Source organism: Pyxicephalus adspersus, chromosome 1 (genome assembly GCF_032062135.1).
Source record: "Pyxicephalus adspersus chromosome 1, UCB_Pads_2.0, whole genome shotgun sequence".
NCBI lineage: Eukaryota > Metazoa > Chordata > Amphibia > Anura > Pyxicephalidae > Pyxicephalus > Pyxicephalus adspersus.
In genome coordinates this window covers 74,315,503-74,338,811 of record NC_092858.1, presented here as the reverse complement: position 1 = coordinate 74,338,811, position 23,309 = coordinate 74,315,503, and the positions used below count along the sequence as shown (strand labels likewise).

Genomic DNA, 23,309 nt, shown 5'->3' with positions numbered 1-23,309 from the left:
TATAGGAACATTTCTGACTTGTATGGAATGGCCACATGACAGAAAAGAGAACTTCCAAGTGCATAAAATAACAGCTGGATAGGACAAACTAAAATCGGCTGGGAAATAGCAGATGTGACTCCAAAAAGCGTAGATTTAAGTCAATGTCTAGGCAGGAAGCCAGATTGCCAGGGTCAAGAACTGTGTTGTGGGTAAGGAATGAAAATAATGGCATTCATTTTACACACATTGAGGATGAAAGCCTAATTTTTTTAGCATTTTAACAAGTAAGTGGAAATGTTGTGAAGTGGTTCTGGTTAAGTGCATGAAGACACGTGTACAGAAAGAAACAAAGATCTTCCCAGTGCGTCTACATACAAAGGCCATAGTTTAGGTACCTGTAGGGAACAAAATGAATATTTGAATGTAGAGGATTTAAAAAGAATGCAAAGGACAGTTTTCAGTCTGACATTTTCAATCAGACCTGTTCTTTGCCCATGAAGAGCAACAGAGTGTACCTTTTGTACCTCCTCTCCAGATGCATATACTTATCTTTCCACTCACTGCTCCATTTAACTATAGGTAGTGAAGAAAAGCCAGTATTTCTGCATATTGAAGAGCATAGAACTCACATATAGTTCTAAAACTTGTTAATAGACCTTGTGTTGTCATTTGGAGAGATCCTTAGTCTAGATTAGTGTGGCTCTGAACTTGTGCAGAACAGAGGTGGGCATTAACACTAACACAGGTTTGCTGTAATATTTTGGCAGCACTAGAACAATTATAATTAATACATACTGTAGATCATCTTCATATCTGTTGAAATATATTAAATGACACAAAAGGATGTTAGGTGTTTTTAAAGAGGACCTAACATTGACAGATTGTGTAATTTGCCTTTTCTGGCCTGGTTATAAAAATAGCATATGACTGGGTGGTTTTCTGATTTTGTACCTGAATAAGTCCACAGCTTAGATATTCAGCTAACTGTCACATAACTTATCACACGGTTATCTACATTATTGTTTTATGTGTGTGACTGACACTTCTGTAACCAAAGATCAGCGTAACATCCAGGTAACTAGCATTCTATACAAAGCAGCTTCTATCATGTTTCTCCTAAATGTAGGAAATAGTATTTAGGTGCTGGCTCTTAGCAGCAAGGAAGAGTCACTTACATAGATTCCTTAGTTGGCTGGCTTTACCTTGCGTACATGCGTTCAATTTTTGATCGTTTCCACCGACAAGAGAGTGGCAGATAAACAAATGAGGGCTGTTCACACAGCGCCATTCTGTCCTTAGGAGAGGGGAGAGAAGGAGTGAGCTGCACCCCACTGTGTTCTTCTTCATTAACTTGTGCAGCATTCACCATCAGTCCTGATGGATCAATGAACAACTTGACATGTCAGATTCTTCCCCGAGACAACCCCAACTGTTTGTAGTGGGCGAGAATCATGTGATGTGCTCATAGCCTTAAGCTACATACACACATGCAATAATTGCCGTTGGAAAGTATCTTTCACGATCCTTTCCAACGACTAAGGACTGCACGATGCATGAACGAGTGCTGTACATACAGCACCGTTCTGCTCTATGGAGAGGGGAGGGGGAGAAGGATAGGGCGGCACCCTGCTGCACGCTTTCCCCCTTCCTTTGCAGAGGCGCTGTACAGACGCCAGATTCTTGTCCGGTATTGGCCCTGAGCCGATTATCAGGCGAGAACCATTGGATGTGTGTACCCAGCCTTAGACTAGTATACACACTTATCTCTGGCGATTCCACATCTCATTGTTTTATGGACAGATCTCATTACAAAAGCATTAAATGAATTGTATAGTGATTATATTATTTATATGGCATTTTCAGGACTGAAATCTAATTCTGTTTTTTAGCTAGGCTAATATGTCCATTATGTATATATGTACATTAAATGTCATACTTAGCATTTCCAGCGAGCATATATTGAACCAGTCCAAAATTTCTGCAGAGTGATTTACTGCTATGCTGTAAAAAGACTTTGGAATATTGTTTTCTGCTGTTCTGTTCACAACACACAATCTGAATGAATCACAGGTGAAATCCATTTATTTTACTCTTTACCAGCTCATATAAACCCAGACATCTAGACATCTAGTTTGATAAAAAAAAAACTTTTGGACCTTCAAATGAAAACAGCTAAATATGCCTTGCAAACTCAATACCACGGAATCAGTCTGTATAAAATGTGTAATTTTAGATTTAACATTATACATGACAAGGGGAAATGATGTAGATTTAGTATGTGAAATTGCAAGCATTAAAAAGTTCACCAGAAAACCATATTGGTTTTCTGGTGAACTTTTTAATGCTTGCAATTTCCTCTTTTGGGTTTCCTCTTTTGGGTTTATAAGCATCAAACAGGTCAGAGATACTAAACCAGGATATAAAACCAAACCAAGAATCCTTAAGCTGCGTACACACTGCCAATTTTTGTCGTTGGAAAGGATCTTTCACGATCCTTTCCAACGACAAGGGACTGCACGATGCATGAACGGTGCTGTACATACAGCACCGTTCATGCTATATGGAGAGGGGAGGGGGAGAGCGACGGAGCGGCACCCTGCTGCGCGCTCTCCCCTTCACTTTCATTACGATCGGCTGTCGTCCATCGTCCGTGGATCCGGCAGGTCGGTCGTCCGGACGATAGACGACACCGACTGTACACACGGCAGATTTTCGCCCGATAATTGGCCGATGCCGATTATTGGGCGATAAAAATCTGATGTGTGTACGTAGCTTTAGAGTCAAGTTTCAATGGCCACACTTACATTATATTCAGCAGCACTTCATAACGTTTTTAAGCTGATGAGATAATTACAGGCATTGTTAGAGGAGGGGAACTGTAAGTAGTACTGCTTATACACATTAGATGATTGATGCCCAAGAAGAACAATAATGATCTTCTCAGATGAAAATGTAATATGTTTACAGCAATGCCCCAATGTTGTTGAGCAATCCAACCTGGTAGATCCATAAACAACCATGTAGGGAGGTCCATTGTATTTTCCTATGAAGTAGATATCAGCATGGTACCACTAACTCTTTCTTCCTTCTCCATAGAATAGAACAGCGCTGTATGTACAGTGATTGTTGGTTCTCCTGTCACTAGAAACAGTTGTGAAAAATCCTTTTCAGTGATAAAAATCTAACATATGCACAGGGTTAAAGACCACTGATGAAAAATCCTATCGATCAAATCAGACAAACTTACAAAAGATTTTTCTTCAGGCAAAGCATTGATCACAAGGATCGGTTTAAATCAACCATACTTACATTTTATTTGTTTGTGTTGTCACTTGTAGTCCCCATTGGGGGGTGGCAATGTAGGAGCAAAATACAGAGGCAGTAGTAACTCTTTAACGGGAAGTGCCTGAACAAGGATCATAAAGTATTATTTTATTAAAAACTGCAGTTTTAAAGATTGTTAACAACATATATAATCACAATAATGTGTTAAAGCACATGTGAGATTTTAGTGCTGGGATCTAATGTAAGTGTAAAGATTTGCTTGTATATAAATATATTCTTTAAATGACACCATTTATATCAGCATCCATAAATATTGACTTTTTTCCTTCCTTCCTGTCATCCATCTGTCGAAGAAGTTGATTCACTTGTCACTTATTTTCCTTACAAAGAAATATTTAGTGCTAAGGTTCACAGTCATAGGTGTTGTTTGGGCTTCCTTCCCATTGTTATGTAGTGAGAGCCTGTCCTGTTATTCATTGCTTGTGGAGATACTGCTTACTCAGGACGAACTATTGTTAGATCTATGTACACGGCAATAAGGCCAAGAAGCAGCCCACCCAGGTCATAAATCACATAGAAAAACACATAGAACAACAGAAGCCTTCCTGATTGCAGTCCCTGATACACGACGCATACAATAGTGCGTGCGCCACATCTCACTGACATGTACCATGTCGGATCCAGTAACATAGCAACAGGTTGGCTTAATGTAATTTTATAAAATGACTCATAACACCCACACATCTTCAAAGTCAAAGGCTGAAAAACTACTCAGTGGATCATACAGAACATAACCAGCAATAAGACTGTACAGAATGTATCCCTGTATGTGGCACAAAATAATAGACTTCATTCCTGGATAATGCTTGTACCTCGCCTTTCAAATCACGCTAAATTAACATTTAAAACCTAAAACGAATGGCACCATATGGGTTAAAGCGGATGTTTCAGTCATTTCAAGAAACACGTGCATGTAAAGCATTAATCTGGGTAAACACGTGCTTGTTATTAAGGTACGTTTTGTATTCACTGGAAAAAATGAGAGAAGTTTTAAATTTATCCCTTTGTGTGTAAATAGAGAGCCAAGGCAAACGGCCTGCCAAACCCAAAGAGCTTATCAGGCTTCATATGTTAGTAGCCACCCTCCAACACATGCAATATCCAGCTTCTGCTATGCAGGACATTTAAATAAAGAATGGCTGGACTAATGTGGGACAAATGGATGGATCTGTGAGCAATGGCAGAACCACTAGTGAGTCAGGAAGTAGACTTGCCATATAGCCAAAGTAAAGTTGGATTTGAGTAGTTTCCATTTGACTGTAAATCCAGAACATTACTTTATGACATGTAAAGGCATGTGTGGCGCTGAAGTTTCACTTATGGAAGGACCTTTATCAGATATTATGTCCACTTTAAATATTTGTGTAAATAGGTGTTGAATTTTGCTCAGTTCCATTAAAAGCATCTCTCTGCTGATGTAGGAGATATGTTATCTGTCAGTGTTTTCTGTGTAAACAGTAATTTTGCAGACTTAAAAGAATGGTAAATAGAAAGCAGACAATAATATATTCATTTTTTCTATAAAACTCCTTTGTTATGGAAAATATATATTCCAGTCATTCTGTACTTCCTTATCTCAGCCATAAGCTGTGAAATATGGTGCCAGCCTATTATTTGGAAGAATATTTTCAGGATCTCTTTGCTTTGATACATTCATTTACTATGTTCACTGATTTGCTGTGAGTTTCCTACAAAGCTAAAGGGTCACTCCAGTCTAAATGTGAAATTAGAATCTGTACAAAGAGCATTACCTACCCATTGGTGTATATGGTATTGCAAGGGAAAAGGTGGGTTCACTCCAAGGTGTGTGAGAATACCCCCAACTGAGGAACAGAGCTAGGCCTAACTAATATTAGATATATGAACAATTATAGAAGAGAGATTTTATTGTTTGGGTGTCCGAGAGATCGAAAAAGCCAGCATGTGGCTCCAGCTTGGTCCTGTACGCTATAAAGCACAATCACTGTATGTGTTAATGTGTGAATAAAACCTTTGGACTTTGCTACCCAGACACTTTTCCTTTAGTACTGCTCTTAGATCCTCACTACTCTCTACCAAAAAAAAAGTCAATCTGAATTCACAGTGATGGTTTTTCAAGCTTTTAACCATAGCGTTCCCCCATCTCTCTCCGACAGCTGCAGCTTAAAAACTTTATTGATAGCAGTGTGTATGCTTGGTTGAGAACAGTCAGGAAATTGTTACAAGTAATATCTGATGTCTGCTTGGTAAGGTGGTTAGGAGGTATAGTGTACACTGCCTAATGTAGTTGCCAGACAAGTGCTATCAAACCCACTAAAAGTGCTGCAAAAATGCCAAGGAAGTGGTGTGTAATTGCAGTACAACCACCATATGCCATTTCTAGTCCTTTAAAAAAAAAACATTCTGGTATATTTTTACAGCTGATTCCTGTGATGAAAATAGAAAATCTAAATTCACTTCTGCTTAAAGTAAAAGCCTCAGTGAGTCATAAGAGGGGATGAATCTAATGTGATGGGTAAGGGTGTTCATGGTCATGCCATGCCATGCCAGAGCAAAACATCGCATATATATATATATATATATATATATATATATATATATATATATAGTATGTGCGTGTATTTATTAAATTTTTTTACTTTCATGTGATTTTTTTTTACCTAATTCACTAAGCTGAATGAAATTTCCCCTGCAGAATAATTCACTTTGCTAAATGAACAGTTTAAACTCTATTTTTTAAATCAATGCCACCGATATATAAGACTTGTTTAGAGGGGCTAAACCCATCAAATAGTAAGTGACCAGAGCACCAAAAAGCAACAATACCCATAAGAATAGCTCAGTGTGAAGTTGTAAAGCAGCAAGTCTGAGATGTTTAACACTCGTGTTACAAGTCAGGAGGACATTCACATAACATGTCTAAACACACTGTAACTTGATGGATGTATTTAAACAGAGGTCAGATGTATTTTAAGTGAGGTCAGATGGTCAGCAAAGCAGGCTCTCTCCAATGTGGACACTCTGGGATGTATTCCATCTCTTGTCTAGTTTGCATTGAATACAAATATATGACCCTGCTTACATAAGTTATACCAACTGCTCTCCTTTTTATCTTTTTGTTACTGTGTTGTTCTTGTGATAGTTCCAGTAAAAAAGTATTGCAAAGGGAATCAGCAAATATGTGTGTGTGTGTGTGTGTATGTGTGTGTATATATATATATATATATATATATATATATATATATTTATACATTCAAGTCAAAGTCACCTTCTTTACTATATCATCACATAATGAAAAAAACAAGATGTTGCTGCTAGGAGAACTTTACTTAGCATTAAGGCCTGAAGCCACCCTGCTATCTTATCCAAAAAATAAATTAGGCTAGATAAAACAGAATTCCAGATCCAAAGAAACATTTAGGCTAGATAGAAAGAAACTTAAAACAGATTCTATATGTTACATGGGACGACAGGGCATCACTGTAAGAGACACTAAACTTTCTATTACCTATCTTCATTATAACATGATTAAACTGCTATAAATCACTGTAGCATTTGTAACCAGAGAAGTCTGTAATAGTTGACTTTCTCTATTGAAAATGCTTGTTGCCTGGCTGTCATGCAGATTCAACATCTTTAGTACTTCCTAAATCACTGATTTGGATCAATTATGTGGATGAATAGTTTTCGCTTAACCCCTGACATTTTATCCCCAAGCTTGTTCCAGGTCAGTGATCTATAAAGTCCTGTTACAGACTCGATAACCTTAGGCAATCATTGAGGTCAGCTCCATATATCTCTCAATACAGATTTTGTTTCATTTTTTTTTATAAAGTCCACCTTGATTATTATAACTGGTGACCATAAAAAGGAAACGCTCTCTATCTCCCACTGAACCCCTTTGCAATATATAGGAAATGTGTCAGTACAGGTGCTCTTTTTTAGACTGGAGTTTTTCTTCAAATATTTTTTCTTTCTGGCCTGAAATGTGGTGCAGCCCTCAAACTTTTATCAGCTGTTTTTGGTTTGCGGCATTCCACTCCATATTCTGAAAACAATTAGCTGTGATTGGGGAACATGATTCCTATTTTCTCCATTTCCAATAAGATTGTGTAACACTTCTGTGCAAGGACTTGATTATCTTTGACAATGGTAATTAAAAAGAATAGTTTGATAATGTTTCATTTCCTGGCTACTTATGTTCATCTTTTTTGGAATATTACTGCCTTGTTGTGTATAACACAGGATAAAAGGTTTCACTATTTTCACAAAACATTTTCCTATATTATGAAAAGATAGGAATTTTGCTTTTAATGAAAACAGTTTTATAAAACACTCCTTCTCATGAAATGTCCTTCAAATACCTAACAGGGTCTAGGGATGAGTTGTTTACAGCAACCAACCAGATATTCCCCTTTATTAGAAAAGGTAACGTCCTAATGTCAACTAGAAACATGACAAATTAAAACTTTTTCATTGTAGGGGGAACCGATGTTTGTACATGCCTCAATATATTCAGAAACATTTATTTTAGTGCAGTTAGTTAGGGGATTTGGTATAGACAGACAATTACACAGTTACTGTTTATAGAACACTAAATTGATTATTGTGAACAACAGTTAAGAATTTCTGAAGTTTTAAACTGAGGTGCTCTCCTGCCCCCTGGTGGCTTACTGTAGGTATTGAATTAACCAGAAAGTAAAAAAAATCCTGCCTACTGGAATGTTTATTTTGCAGTTATCAGACACAAGAAAATTCAATATAAATTCACCTTTTTGCATATGTATAGAATTTAAAAAATGTATTTAGCTGTTAAAAAACATATCAACTGATATTGATGCACAATAGTGCATGCAAAGCACATTAAATGAAGCACAAACCATAAAAAAATCAAAAGATTTAGCCTTTGTCTTTTACATGCATGCTGACTAGCGCTCTTTTGTGAATGAAGAATAAAGAACATCCCACAGACATGCATTAAATATTAATGTCTACTGTGTAGGCGTACATCAAATGGCAAAAAGTAAAGGATGCTTTCATATGATGCTATAAATGCAGCATGATGCAGCCCTAACTTGGTACATTAAAGTTCCTGAACACAAATGGACCTTAAATTATGTCACAGTCTGATTTATTGGTGGCCATATGTATTTAAACTAATTCTTTTTCAAATACAATATGTGCATATTGTGCATTCAGATGCACAAAAACTTTTTTTTTTAGCAAATCATAACAATAGAGATATTTACAGATATAAATATTGTGTATATGACTATAAAGGTATGTAACTTTTTTAAAGTCTCTAACCATACTGCACACTACTGCAACTTGTGCACAGGATGCATTTGAGTGTTTTCAATGAGCTTGGACTACATGATTGAAGCAAAACCGTTATACAAATCTATTATTTATTGTCAACATTATACTGAAAAAAAATGTAGATATATCAGATAATGTCTTGTGTTTAAATGATGTAGATATCATTTTCCATAATCATTTCTATAATATCCTGCTAGGAGCCCTGAATTGGTGAGATCAGAAGGTTCTTTTTCCATCGAAGGAAGACATTCCTCTACAGACTCCAATAAAGCCTCCAGTGGTGATGTTTCCCCATATGACAATAATTCACCTATATTGTCCGAACGTTCACTTACAGCAAGGCAAGAAAACAGTTCTGACAAGGTCCTGAAAGCTGCAGAACATCAGACATTGGTCAGCCATTTACTATCTAAGACAAAGGAAAATGCTCCAGCCCAGTGGTGTACAAAAGGTATGAATTGCTACTTATTCTTCTGTTTTAGAACCTTTTGGGTTTTAAAGTTTGGTAAGAAAGTAGGTTAGAAGAAATATTGCAGATAATCTATTTTTATATATACCATATACAGTATATGATTCACAATTTTAATAAGAAAAGTGAGTGAGAAATGTTTAACTTGTATGTCTACCTGTCTGGGCCATTCAGGCTGAGCAAATGATAAAAAGGAATAAGCAGAGATTTACTTCTGTAAAAATCACATATCAAACTAATCCATTAATCCATAGTTGCAGACAGCTGAAGTTATTTGAAAATGTCAGATGTTCCTGTAGAAGTTGAGCTTGTCCCTATCATTCCTGGTTCCTAATTATAATGGGTGACCTTACTTTACAATGTGAGGCTCAGAATTTGAGAGCGGGCCAACCCTTGCAGGAAAAGTTAGGGTATATATCTCTGAATGTACTAACGGCTTCAACTTGCAGTCTTTAATCGTTATAACTTTTGCTTATACAATCTTTAAAAGCTCCATGTGAATTGCCCAGGTTTCTGACAGGTTTACTATGGGAAAAAATTGGGCTCAGGACAAAGATGATGGTATTAGGCCTCTAACAAATTATCTATTTATCTTGTAATCTTACTTTTTTTTTATTAAGTGATATTTTAGATTACATTCACAAACTGGAACTATACACTCCATGTAGTTCCCGCAATGAGCTACCTTGCTGACATGGGCATCTTATCACCATCATCTTTTGGGTTTGGGGTCTGCAGGCATTTTAATTGGCGTGAAAGGTTAATTGAACTCTCAAGTACGTTTATTCGTCCTGAGCATCTTCTATTGCAAAAAAATATATACATAGTATGCTTCTTCTACAATCCCTGAAAATCTTTCTACTCTCTATTTTTTTCTTGTTTTTTCTGGATCCAGCTCAAGAGATCTTGGGTTCCAAAATCCTTGTGGCTGAGACATCGGTTCATTTATGGTTCTGTAATGAAAAGTCAGTCATGGTTGTCTTGTTCTGTTGGGTTTTGTGTTTCTTCTTTGAAATGTATATGGCTACATTATTTTGAAATCAAAATGTTTAGTCACTCAAAAGTATGAAATGATTGTTGACTATGAATTGTAGCTCTTTCTTTTTCCATTGCCTGTAACTCTACCTGTGTAGTCTACTTTTGTTCATTTAAAACAACACACAATGTATCAGTGTGACGTAGTGTGAATTCTCAGCAATAGTCTCCCTTAGTACACAGCCTGAATGTACCGATGAGCACTGGAGGGAGACTCTACATATCTGTGTACACAGTATAGTCACATCAAAGAGTCTTCTAAATGATATGATCCATGATCACTGCAAATACACCATATTATTCCTTTTTGTATGTGTAAGCACTATCCATATCACTGTACATGTTTACAGCTCTTATGTGACAGCAACAACACAATGAATACTCATAGGAAACATTGAAAGACTGAGGTTTTGATTAAAATCATTAATATGCCTTTTCTGTCCTTCAGTCAGTGCTTGGATATACATTACTAACACCACTGCAGAGATATCAGTTCTGCTTTAAGAATGATGATTGTCTAAGTATGGTTAGGCAGTGGGTACAAACATGGCCGGATTTTCTATTAGGAATATTGGGTAGCTGCCTTTAGCAGCCCGAGGCAAAAAAAAAAGGAAAGGTCCACTCTTGGCCAAACTTTTTTTTACCTTTCATCAGCTATCTCATAAAAGTTATTTATACATTTTTGCAACAAAACACCAGGTTATCAGTTGTAAAACAAAGAAATTGTTCCATGAAAAAGAAGTGATCCTAGTTGAGGAGTGTTGCTTTGGGGTCCAGTGGTTGTTTACCTACATGCTCCAGCTATGGAAATCCGGCCCTGGGTACAAAAGTCTATCCATCTCCTTCTTTCCTTGTTTTTTTAGAGCAACTACACATACAGTCTTTCTTTTATATCAACCTTCAACTTTCTCCTCTTGTTTCCTCCTTGTGCCTAACAGCTGACATGCTTCTCTTTGAGGTATATTTTTTTCTTGGCTTTTGGTGTTTGTTTACTTTTTTAATTTTTTAATGCCCAATAAACAATTGTTTTTGTTTGTTTCAGAATCTCCACAGGAACACTTCGACATATGGGGTACATGGCATTCCACATTAAAATCTTCCTGTAAGGATCATGGAATGACAGGTAGGGTATGCTTTAATTTCCAGGAATACCCACCTTTGTCTTGAAAACATGCTTTTAAATAAAAGGTTCTGGCACAAAACAAACTTGTCCAACTTATGCCAAGTGACTAATTTATCAACTTTGCCATTTTATGTTTGATGCATGCATCAGCATGTCAGGTTTTAGGGATCTTTTTAGGGAGAACAAATCAGCAATTTACCTAGCAATAAAGCTTCACATAATTGGATTCCTACCTCCAGGTGTACTGAGCTGAATATTTATTGCACCTTCTAGTCTGTGCAGTGCTCAGTCATAAAATAGAAATCAAAGTTAGTTTAACTTGACATTAGTAGAGATTACTACAATTCTGTAACTCATACTAAAGTATTATTACCGGTTGTAATAATATGTAACATCAATTATTTTACATGTGACTCTTTCACGAGATTCTAGTTTTACTGTTTGTCCTTTTAGTGCTTTTTGGGGGCAGGTTTGGTAGATGGTGGTGCAAAATAAAGGAGGGACCCTTGCAAAGTGAGCCTAAGGATGCCTTGGAGGATTTTATACTGCATGTGATAGGATCAGTTTTTACCCACCTGTACAGTGGTGCATAAAGAAAAGTATAGTATAGTATTACTGGTTCATGGGCAGGTTTATCAGTAACTATTTTGGAAGCCTTGAATTATTTATGGAGTTTACTCATTCTGATAATGTATTAAAGTTTTAAATTAGTGTTTAAAATATGTAAAAGGAGTGGAAATGTAAGGGTCAGTTAAAGTGGATCTAGCAACCCACACTCCAACTATGGGATTATTCATTAATATTTTATTCATATTTAGGCTAAAGAAGTTTAGGCTTAGCAAAGTGAATTATCTCTGTGCAAATGTGGTTGCAAAAATACAAAAAAGAACATAATTTTTGCTTGCACATAAGTGGATGGTTGAAGTATTCAGAGTTTCATTCTGTGCACTAAGCTAAGTGAATTATCTCTTACATAGTGATATTTCACTGCTAGATAAACAGCCTATCATACCTTTAGCAATTCAACCCAATTGTGATGTGACAAAAGTCCCGGTGGAACCATTATTATGATTTTGTAGTACTCAATCTAGATGGACCTCAAACTGGTCTCATTAAAAGCCCAGAGGGTGCATGATCTATAACAATACCCAGACACATCTTTGCGATATAGTTTTAGGTTTTCCATCAGTGCGAAGAACATTCCTATAATAGGGTAACACACTTTGACTTCAAAACAGATCGTGTAGGATATATATATATTTTCCTTGGCTTATGTCTCTGTGCACTGGGATAACCTATAGAGGCTTAACCCTAGGAGATGGCCACTGCTACTACTGACATCATCTCACCAATCTTCTGTGTCATATATAACTGCATAGTTTAGTATTTGTACTAGTGTGTTTAAAGCCTAGTATGTAATACTGATTTTACTGTTATTTATTTTTATTTTAAAAGTAATTATATGCCACCATTTTATTGTATGATGCTTTCTCTATCACCTGCCTCTAGTTAGGTTTCTGAATGCCAGTTGTTGTTATTTGTAAAAGCAGCATAATCAGCTTTACTGTGAATATGCTCATACATAGATTTAATATTACAATTTGAGCAGATTAGCTCCAGGTTGCATTGAAGGAGTTAATGTTGATTATAAATGGTAAAGAATCAGTTTGTGTCCCAGCTCACTTAGTTTCTGATCAAGGGCTGCCCAGTTTTAGGTTTCTTTAGCCTTTTTGGACACAGTTTGCCCCTGACCCCTTGCCCTAATGTCTCCAGCCTTCTCTTCTCTATTTCTGAACCATTGTTCTGAATTTTGTGCAAACAACAGCATTTAGGCTGTGTTATGAGCTTGGTGGCAGATAGTATGCCAACAGTAGCAGTGGGAAGCCCCCATGGTTCAGCACTGGAAAAGTTCAAAAAGTGTGTATGATACCTAAAAACATGCTCTGTGTCAAACCCTATCAATACTGTCATTTGGGAGTATGTAATGCTACACTGGACGCAGCAGTTTTAGTGTTGTTAGGGCAAGGGAAAAGAAACTATAGACAGACAGGCAGAAAAAGCTCCCAACATTCTAAATTGTCGGTAACTGCATTAAAAAGTGGGCTTGCTTGTTCATCAACAAGTAAAGCAGCAAATGTAAACGCTCCTTTGCTAAATTGATTGTTTTTTTTAGTTAGTCGTGGTTAGATTGCTCTAATTAAATACATTTATCTTTTCCCCAGGTTCATATGGAAATATCTATGAAAGTAGTTCTTTGCACCAAGGACAGTGTTCCCTTTCCCAGGGTAATCTGACACAAAACTGGCCTTTGTGTAAAAGTTCATCAAATGAAGTGGACAATGGCAAGCCAAATATTCGAAGGACATATACATCAACTGCCATTCCAGAGTTTAGGCCTCACAATTCAGTAACGCGTATTTGCAGTACTCCGCAAACAGAATCAACCAAAAGAAGTCTTGAACACAAGACAAGATGTGAGCAACACTTTGCCTCAAACAGTACAGAAAATGTAATGGAGGACAATTCAACAGTAACATGTACTCCACACAGACCACCTCCTTTGAATTTGCGGCATTCAGACATCAATAGAAATGAAGCAAGGCTTCCTCCACCCTACCCTGGATCAACAAAAGCTGCAATGCAGAGTCAACGGTCCCCAGTCTATTCAGCAGATCAGCCAGTATTGAGGTCACCAAGGTCTGAAACAGTTGTTGGGGCATCTTTAGGAAGGACTCCATCTAACGAGCAATCTGTTCACACTAGACAAACTTCATTAAAAACCCAAGCCAACAGTCAAAACAGTAAAAACTTGACGGATCCTGATTGGCAGGAATGGCAAAGGGAAAGATGGCAAATTTGGGAACTTCTGTCAGCTGATAACACAGATACTCTACCTGAAACACTTGTATGATGCTTTGGCTCCCTCCAATTGGACATTTTATCGCCAGAGGACTAAAACAAATAATAGTTTTAAGAGTTTGTGATTAATTTTTTTCACATTTTTATCTGACTTTTTTTAAAATGAATATTTTGATAATATTGCCAATTGCCCATGCCATTTTTTTTATTTGGTGTATATGTCATGTTTTTTTCTGCACTTCCCAGAATATCAATATTTCTAAGCCATGCCCAAAAGACAAATTTTAGCTTCCAGGGGTAGAATGGGCTGTGTTGAGCAGTTGGTCTAGTGGGTTAATAGGGAGGTTTTAAAAGCTAGTCTGGTCTTGGCAACAAGTATTCTCTATTCTCCTTGCAATTAAAAAATTGTGTCAAATATGACCATTACATATAATAGCCATTAAGGTATTTCTGTATAGACAGTCCCTAACGTTTATTTGCTCTACAATGGACTGTAAAATCTAGAAAGCCAAATGAACAAAACTGCTTTATTTCTGCTCATGGGTCGTCATTATAATCCTTTTATACGTTTTAAATTGTGCACAAGCTGGTTTATGTGCTTTGAATCAATTTTAACATGTAAAAAATTAAAGATTTTTATACCTTGGTTAAAAAATGACCAAATTAAAAAAATATATATTGTTGAAAAGGCTCATGCAAACTACAGTTTAAAATAGGAGATTATTCATTTAACAGGTCTGATTTCAGGACCAAGTCTATGTACACCTGGAGGATTCAAGCAGCGATCCTGCATAAACACTTGGCCATCCCTTACAGTGCTGCACTGCCCTGCTGTGTGACGCATGGTGGTCTGTGGATCACTGTTGTCATCAAGCACAGTTATATACACTATATATATAATATATATCGATATACATAGATATATATATTTATCTTGTGTACTTTCCTGTATTGTTTTCCAACAATAAACTGGAATTACTGTAGCCTAGATGCTAAATGTAGATTTATGTCATTAAAAATTGATACTGCTTTTGTTGCTTTTAATGTTTGGTTTTATATATATATATATATATATATATATATATATATAAAATATACCAGTAGAATAATATGTGTTTTAAGCTGCATCTTACACACAGCAGTAAATAATGAAGGGGATACACGATATGCAAAATCTATTTTGTCTAAAGGCAGCTGTCTCCCATCTACAGATACTGCAGTAAAATCTGATTTAAGTGAATGCAGACTGATTAGATATAAAAACAGTTAAATTAAGGAGCAAACATTTTTTAATGACATTGTATAGATGTGATAGGTAAAACAAAATTGCAACTGCTTTATGCATTGTACACAACAAAGCTTTTTTGTGGTAAGGCCCTGTATAAATAGTTCACTTGCAGAATTCATTCATTCTTTAAAAAATTGACAAATGTAATATATTGGGTATTTTTATGTTGTCTTGTTATGTAAATATATATGTAAATGTATATATATGTCTCTTTGCACATACAGAATAACACAGTATTATGCAGGTACTTTATCGCATTACATAAAATATTCATAATTGATCATTTCCAGTTCAAATGGATCCTACCATTGGGTCCCTAAGTGAGAAGTGTTTCTATGCCAGCCATGTTCCTAATACCAGTGCCTGTGGTTGTATTGCGATGCTAGAAACCATACACAAAGCACAGACTGAAAGGGGCAACAAAATGAATAGTGTTATTTAGCTTTGAATAATGCACAGCCAACTGCACAAAGCCTATGGGGTCACAATATTAATGTCTGGTCCACAATGGCTTTGTGCTATTTAATATCTATTGTTTATAGGGGCTAGAAAATACAGATTATGTATTAACAGATTGTTTGCAGCTATAAAGCCTATAAACTCCTACACTGTTACATGTGTTTGTGTAAAACGAGAAACAATCATTACTCTCCATAAAATAGCAGACTCACCTTTATTATAATGCATCACCTGTTATGGCATTAAACATTTTGGATGTAGAGGTTGTATCCTGCTGATTTGACTCATCCAATAGCAAGAGTATTTTTTTGCATTTAAGTATGTCTTGGAGAAAAAGACAAATGCAGTTGTTAAATATATGTGGCAAATAGTGTGCAGGACCTCTGAAGGAGGTGGTGAATGGGTTTTGTAAGAAGTCAACTTCTCAAAGAAGCTGCTTAATTTTTAAAACTCCATTTATACTCCTTTCCCCTTATTCTGCTGATTTTAGAGACCCCCAATCCCCTAATCCAAAACACCAACCACCACCCTTACTTAGGTAGTATACAAAACATAATATGTCATGATAAATTTTATATTGGATTTTACTACCTGGGTTTATTGGTGAATCACTGGTAAAACAACAACTTGGCTTCTTAAAAAAGCCAACATATAATAATGCAGTTGGTGGATTGTATTCTAAACAGAAAATGTTACTGAGATCAAAATTTCTCATTAAAAAATTGAAGATCCAAAAGCAAACCAGTGGCAGAAGCTAGACAGCAAATAGCCTCTAACACGCTGATAAAAAAAAAAATGACATCAGATAATTGTCGCTGGGAACAATCTTTTGTGATCATTTCCAGTGACAAATCTAACAAGCGCTGTAGCTGTAATCACACAATGCCATTTTGGTCTATGGAGAAGGGAAAGGGACAAATGCACAGCGGTCATTCCTTAAGTCTTTCTTTGATCCACCAAGACGGGTCAGTGAACAATGGGGCACAGCTGTAAACACACACAATTTTGGCATGAGAATGGTCAAGATTTTTTAACTCTAGGTATAATCTACCAACGACATCAGGGGACTGCTGTACATATGTACTCTTCCGCTGTACACTGTGCTGGTCGCTGGTGATTCCCTAATGGAATTCAGCTTGCATTATGCATTTCTAATATTTTGAACAGCATGGAGAGGGATTAGAACCTTTATTAGGTTTTTTTGCTTTTTGGGTAGAAAGATTTATCCACACTCGTGGTCCTGGTGAAATCCAAAGAGGGCAACATGAAAAGAAATAACTAATGTTTTTTTTTTAACTAGTTCATTAGGAGATGCAATTTTCCTCACTTCCTGTTTTGTGTACAGGAATGTTATTAAGGACACGTGGTTTTTAATTACTTTTGTCTTGTCCAAAGTTCTCATGAAGGAGTATATTGTAATACTAAAGTTCAGTTTTTTTGTATTTGTTGCACATTTTTATATCAGTCTGCGCTTTGAACATTCTGTTTCTAGCAAGCATGCCATGACATGGTTGGTTCAGTTTATAATCTTATACCTTTGACTGTGCTGAAAGATTTATCAGCATGGCACAGTGTACTTTAATATTCCACTGCTGAGAGCTTGAAACGCATTGCTGGGCAGTCTGTGTCAGGCTTTTTCGGCAGGAATCATGATAGCATGTATGGGTAGTAAGGGAATGTTTGTGCAAATAGGTTTCAGTAACTATGCTAGTATTTAAACGTGTATCGGTCATTCTGCCACTGTACATAAGAGATTTCATGATGGGCACATGCTAATAATCTATCCACTTTACCTTTTAAAAAAATACAAAAAGCTTAATAAAGAAGAATAATATATATAAAAATTGGTTTCTGTATCATGTTATTTTTGTAATGTTCATTTTATAGACAATTGCATTTTTCATTGCTTTATTGTCCATGTCATATTTATTTTTATTATTAGAACATGCACAACGCTGTACTTGCTTTACTGTTGTTTAAAAGATTACAGACCCCGCGGGATACAATACCTACATTTATCCTGTCTCTATTGAACTACAAACAAAAACTTGTATTTCTCCTGTCTCTGTAGAACTAACCTATGCTATACTATACTATACCTACATTTATTCTGTCTTTGTAGAACTACATGTCCCAGCACACTGTATGCTCGCATTTGTCCTGTCTTTGTAAAACAGCAAGACTTCACATACAAAAAATAGTTATAGAACTTGCTTCTCAACAAAGGAGTGATAGCTGGTTGTCTGTTGCTGCATATGGGATACCTGTCCAGGTATATGTGATTGGCAAATTGGCTTGGTTTTGGCACCTTCTTGGTGGGTTGCTTTCAAGTGTTTAGGTAGTTGGACAACTGGGAGTTGGGAAGGCCCTGTCCTGCTGACAGAGAAAGATCATGACAGATAGTCCTGGAAGCCTGAAGGCATATCTAGGCAGAGGCCAGAAGCTAAATCCCTAAGGATAGTATACCACAGGAGCTCTAAATTTGGACCTGGAGCATTGGGGTGAAGCCCCCAACCTCCTGAAGCAGTTTTATATATAGAATATCCCAATATGTGTCCCACCACCCTTACTTACTTGAATAGAATACAAATCATATCTTCTATCCATAGTAAAGCTTATATCAGCTGATTGGCTTTAGCTCTACTTTAAGTCCCCAGCTCTATATACATTAAAGATACTTTCATGACATAAGAAAAAATAGGCATGTATTAAAGTACATGTAAAATACTTATTGGTCCCTGAAAGGAGATTTTCGCTCTATTGCAGAGCTTGATGTACTTGTAGAATCCTAAGTATTCAAATCTCCAGAGTTTCTGGAACCTTAGTGCATGACGGAAATGCACAGGCCCTGGCACAGCTAAAAGTTTTCGGCTGTAAAAGCTTTTGTATCCCAAGTTTTCAGGAAGGGATGGAAGCCTGTGGTGTAAACCTTTACTTCTCCACAGGTGATATAGGGTGAGGAGGAAGGGGTCATCATGCTTTGCTTGGAGACCAGGTATCTGATATATTTCAGATGTTACTGTAGATGTTTCCACTAGTGGACCTGCATGGATTTCAGGGGCACGTTTGCTAGGAAGGGTAAAGTATAAAGTCTATAGCAGGGGTCTGCAACCAGCGGCTCCAGAGCCGCATGCAGCTCGTCCGTCTCCTTGTTGTGGCTCCCTTCGACCGCTGACAGATTCCTAATGGGAAAACCCCTTGCTCCCGTAGACACTGCGGAGGAGGGGGATTCCCCTTCCAGGGTTCTAACAAATAAATCTACCAATGGGTGTGTACAATGATGTCATCGTCAGGAGAGTTTTACAGCTGTGTTTGTGTATGAATGCTGCATGTTGTGTTCTGCATCCCTACATCTCTCAAAGTTCAAACCTCCATATCCCCTAAACAGTATGTCCTACCGACCTGAAATATTCAGGGGACCCTCACAGCTAGCAGTGCCCCAACTCCTCCTCTCCATCTTTACTAACTTTCAAAATATAGGGGTCATAATTATAAAAAATTGTTAAAATTGAACATTAGGGTTGCTGTTTTAAAAGTGTGTCTAAAAGCTGAAATTAAACATGCAAATAATGGACCCCCAGGGCAACTTACATAGCAAGGAGGTGCGAACCCCAAATTTATACCTACCTGTCACAAAACTAGAAACGTCATACTACAATACTCTGTCCCCTTCCCTACTTTGAACCTCAATTTCTCTGAAACAGGGAGATGTACAAAACCAAAAATGTAGGTGCAAGTGGGGGAAATCCGTGGCTAACACCCCCTAATATGTCATTGTTAGGCTATCATCAGAACATAAAAAAACTACCGTTACACATTGGTGGAGGCTTCTAGCACCTGAACCCCAATTTCTCTGGAATGGGGAGGGGGGGCAGGACAGATGAACAAAATTAGAGGTGCAAGTTGGGGACACCTGTGGCTAACACCCCCTAATTTCATCGCCAAGGCATTGTCAGAAGATAAAGAACTCCGGCTATCAAAAAAAAATCAAGCCTCCAGCTTCTTAAGTAACAGGATGATACGTTAGAAGCTGGAGGCTTCTAGGGGCATAGTTCAGTGTTTCATTTATTTCAAAGTAGGCCTACACATACACACTGCACTTCTGTTTGTTGTATTCTGTTGTTGTAACATGTAAAATTAAAAAAAAGATTAAAGTTTTAAAAAGTTTTCAAGCTGTATTATGTTTTGCGGCTCCAGACTATTTTGTTTTAGTGGAAGAGGAGGCAAAATGGCTCTTTTGATAGTAAAGGTTCTGTTCTTTACCAGGACTGGTCAGCTTTAACTCTTGAGGGCCGTGATCTGCACAAGTTTTTAGTATTTCACTAACAGACTGCAATAATTTTAGTAATGTATTGTATACAAGGTGTCAGAAAACAAGTGTTTATGTGTAAACCCAGACCAGTATGTGGTGCTTGAGGACTAAAGTTGGACCGCACAGGTTTATACACACCTCCATAGTTTATGTGCAATTATATTACATCGCGCAGTGTTGTCCTAATTCGATGCTCTGAATGCAGTAGCTGGTGGCCACTGAAGTTAGAATATATCCTAATAGACTCCTATAACTGAAAAGAAGACATTGCATTCTATGTTTTTATAAAGAATTCTATATAGAACCCATTTACCTAGGTCATGGTATATCTAGCAGTCATATTTAACTGGCCTTATATGTTGAAGACATTCCATAGCTTGTCCAAATCACAGTTATAATGGAAGAAGTGGCTAGGATAACCTACAAAACATCTTCATTATTGCAAGAACAATTTCACCTGAATCTGACCAACTAAGCTACGCTAAACAATGTCAGTATTTTTCTTTGCCTTGTATTTAATATGAACATTATACATTGTACCTCACACCAAAGGTGCTAACTCTGTCCAAGTGTATGAAAGCTGGAAGCCCTTGGACATCCATCCTGCCCCAGGCTCCTGTCTTATGTGTGAAGCCATATGTAAAGTGTAATTGTAGTAATTGTTCTTCTCTAACATGAGGACATGCCTTGTATATTTCTACATCCAATGTATGTTATACATGGATATCCCATATATGGGCCCTGGGTCTGGAGAATGACAGGGTTTGAATTAGGGCACAACATGCACCCGAAAATTAGACTGACCCCAGATTTACAATCTACACAATATATACCTAAAAGTTAATAGAATCCTTTTAAGTTTGTGATTACAAGCACTAAACGCAAATCTAAATGACATTTGTGTAACATGAAAACTTTGTTTTGGAGTCAGAAAGGGTTAAACTCCCTGCACTTTCTTTTTGCTGTCTGTATACCATTGAAGAGATTATTGATCTCATGTTGCAATCCAACAAAAACTCTTTAGAGGAAATCTCCCACAGCAGCGGTCTCCAACCAGCGGTCTATGAGAAAATGTTGGTGGACTACAGAAAAATGTGGACATTATTTGCAATTTTTATGTTTATTATTAATAAAACAAAGATAATATTCCAATAAATTCTTATTTTCTGAATGACCGTTTTGGTCTTTATATTGCACTAAACTCACAAACTGTACTAGAGACAGAAAAACAAGGGAGGCGCAGGGTGACGTCAGTGTAGTCTTACGTTGTATGAGGCAACCGCTGCCGAGCCCCTCGCTTCAGTATTGTTTCCACCATTATATCAGTCACCTCGCTCCGCAAATACCGATTCTCATCCGATTGTTTTATTATATCTGTTTATTTCTCAGATGCTCTTTTAGGTAAGTGTGATCTTATCTGTGTGTTTTCTATAACTGTTATATTTAATGGCATCAAATAGTTTGACTTTGCTCATTATCATTTCTTGTTTGGTCTTAGATTTAAATGAAATAAACAAATAATGAGTGAGAAAAAGCAAATTAATATTTAGCATTTCCTTAGTAATACCAAAGATAATGCAACTAATGATAATAGTAACAATAGTAATACTTCACCTAACCGTGAGCTGATCAATGAATCAGAGCCTCCACAGTCCTTGTCAGACACCATTAGGAAGATCATTATTTTACAAATGTATTTATCTTTTTTTAAAAATTCATAATAATGGTTTGTGGGATTTAAAACGATGAATATATTGGTCTGTGAGGTCCTAAAGGTTGGGACCCAAAGTAATACTCCTGAAAATGTCTCACTTCTGACAATATGATTGGATTTCCCCTCACTGACAATGATCATTGGGACAAATACATTAATAAAGTCATTTCCCTACTCTATAAAACTAAATGATTTCCTCGGAGATACCGTTCATATGCAAATAATAATGTCTATGCTGTGATCACACCTAGCCTCAGCCATGAGCAGTGTATTTTTATTGAAGGTGTAAAGTGACATGTGCTCTTCCAGCCAAGACAGCCCAGCGTATACTTGGTGACAGCACATTCCCCGGAATATTCACCTCCTGCACTGACATACAAACCTTTTCATTTCAGGACGAAGGATCTATTCACAAGAACTGAACTCGGAGCATCCCCGCACATTTCCCGCCCACTCGCGGCCCCGCCCCTACTTTTCTATTGGTAGAGACAGCACTCATTTATTCCCAGTCTTTTCTGAAACGCCTTCCCTATTCCCTCCGCCCCAAAATAGCTGTTGCTCGGCAACGCCGAGGACGCTATTCACTATTCTTTACGTTTACCTTGGTAACCGGGATCTGCGACAGAGGACAACGCGTGGTATGCCCGAACCTGCTCACACCGCACGGTAACTTCACGAACACTTTATTTCCAATGTTACAGATAGCAGGATTGTGTGTGCTGGCTAACTCTGTATATATATGGTGACATTTCACATTTATTCTGTATTTATATATATTTGTTTCCCCTTTGTATATTTCTGTAGGCAGTGCTCAGCACATTTGTAATACTAAGCAGTAAAGTCAGCACTTACCGCCCCCCAGTGGTGATCCCCCACATAGCATACAGGGTGGTCACTGCCCATCTTTCTCTGTTTTTCTGCATCCTGATCGTCCAGTCCTGTGTGACATAATGCCCATGTCTGCATACAGAAGTATAATGTGTATATATCCAGCATTTATTTTGTTTTTGGATAGAGCAGGGATATGTTTACCACCTTTGAGTTTATTCTTTTGCTGTCGGTGTACCTTTGGGGAAATTTCCCATCACTTCCTGCAGTGGGGACACAACAGAGAATAGAAGGAGACTAAGATCATGTACACTTAGATTTCCCTCACTGGAAATGACCTTTTGTGATTGTTTTCAGTGACAGGAGAATGAACAGGCTCAGGACACAGCACTGCTCTGTTCTATAGCGAGGGGAGGATGGGCAAGTGGCACCCCGCTGTGATCTATTTTATAGGAGAATACAGTGGTCCTTCCTGCTCCAATGTTCATCAATCTGCCAGGACGAAAAGTGAACAACGGGGGACGGCCGTACACATGTTAGTCTATCTGATATTTATCCAAGACAATCACAATGGCTTGTCTTGGGCAATAAACATCT

General features: G+C 37.3%; 1 protein-coding gene across 3 annotated transcripts in view; it reads left to right on the top strand.

Moving 5' to 3' along the window:
- The window catches only part of ARHGAP6 (Rho GTPase activating protein 6), a 270,011-nt gene extending 252,306 nt beyond the window's left edge, over window positions 1–17,705 (top strand). For all 3 annotated transcript variants that reach the window (XM_072414316.1, XM_072414325.1, XM_072414334.1), the window contains exons 11-13: window positions 8,823–9,076; window positions 11,172–11,252; window positions 13,475–17,705. In XM_072414316.1, the coding sequence (XP_072270417.1) occupies window positions 8,823–9,076; window positions 11,172–11,252; window positions 13,475–14,163 (1,024 nt within the window). In that variant the 3' untranslated portion in view covers window positions 14,164–17,705. The remainder of the gene's footprint in view (window positions 1–8,822; window positions 9,077–11,171; window positions 11,253–13,474) is intronic.
- Window positions 17,706–23,309: the final 5,604 nt, after the last annotated feature.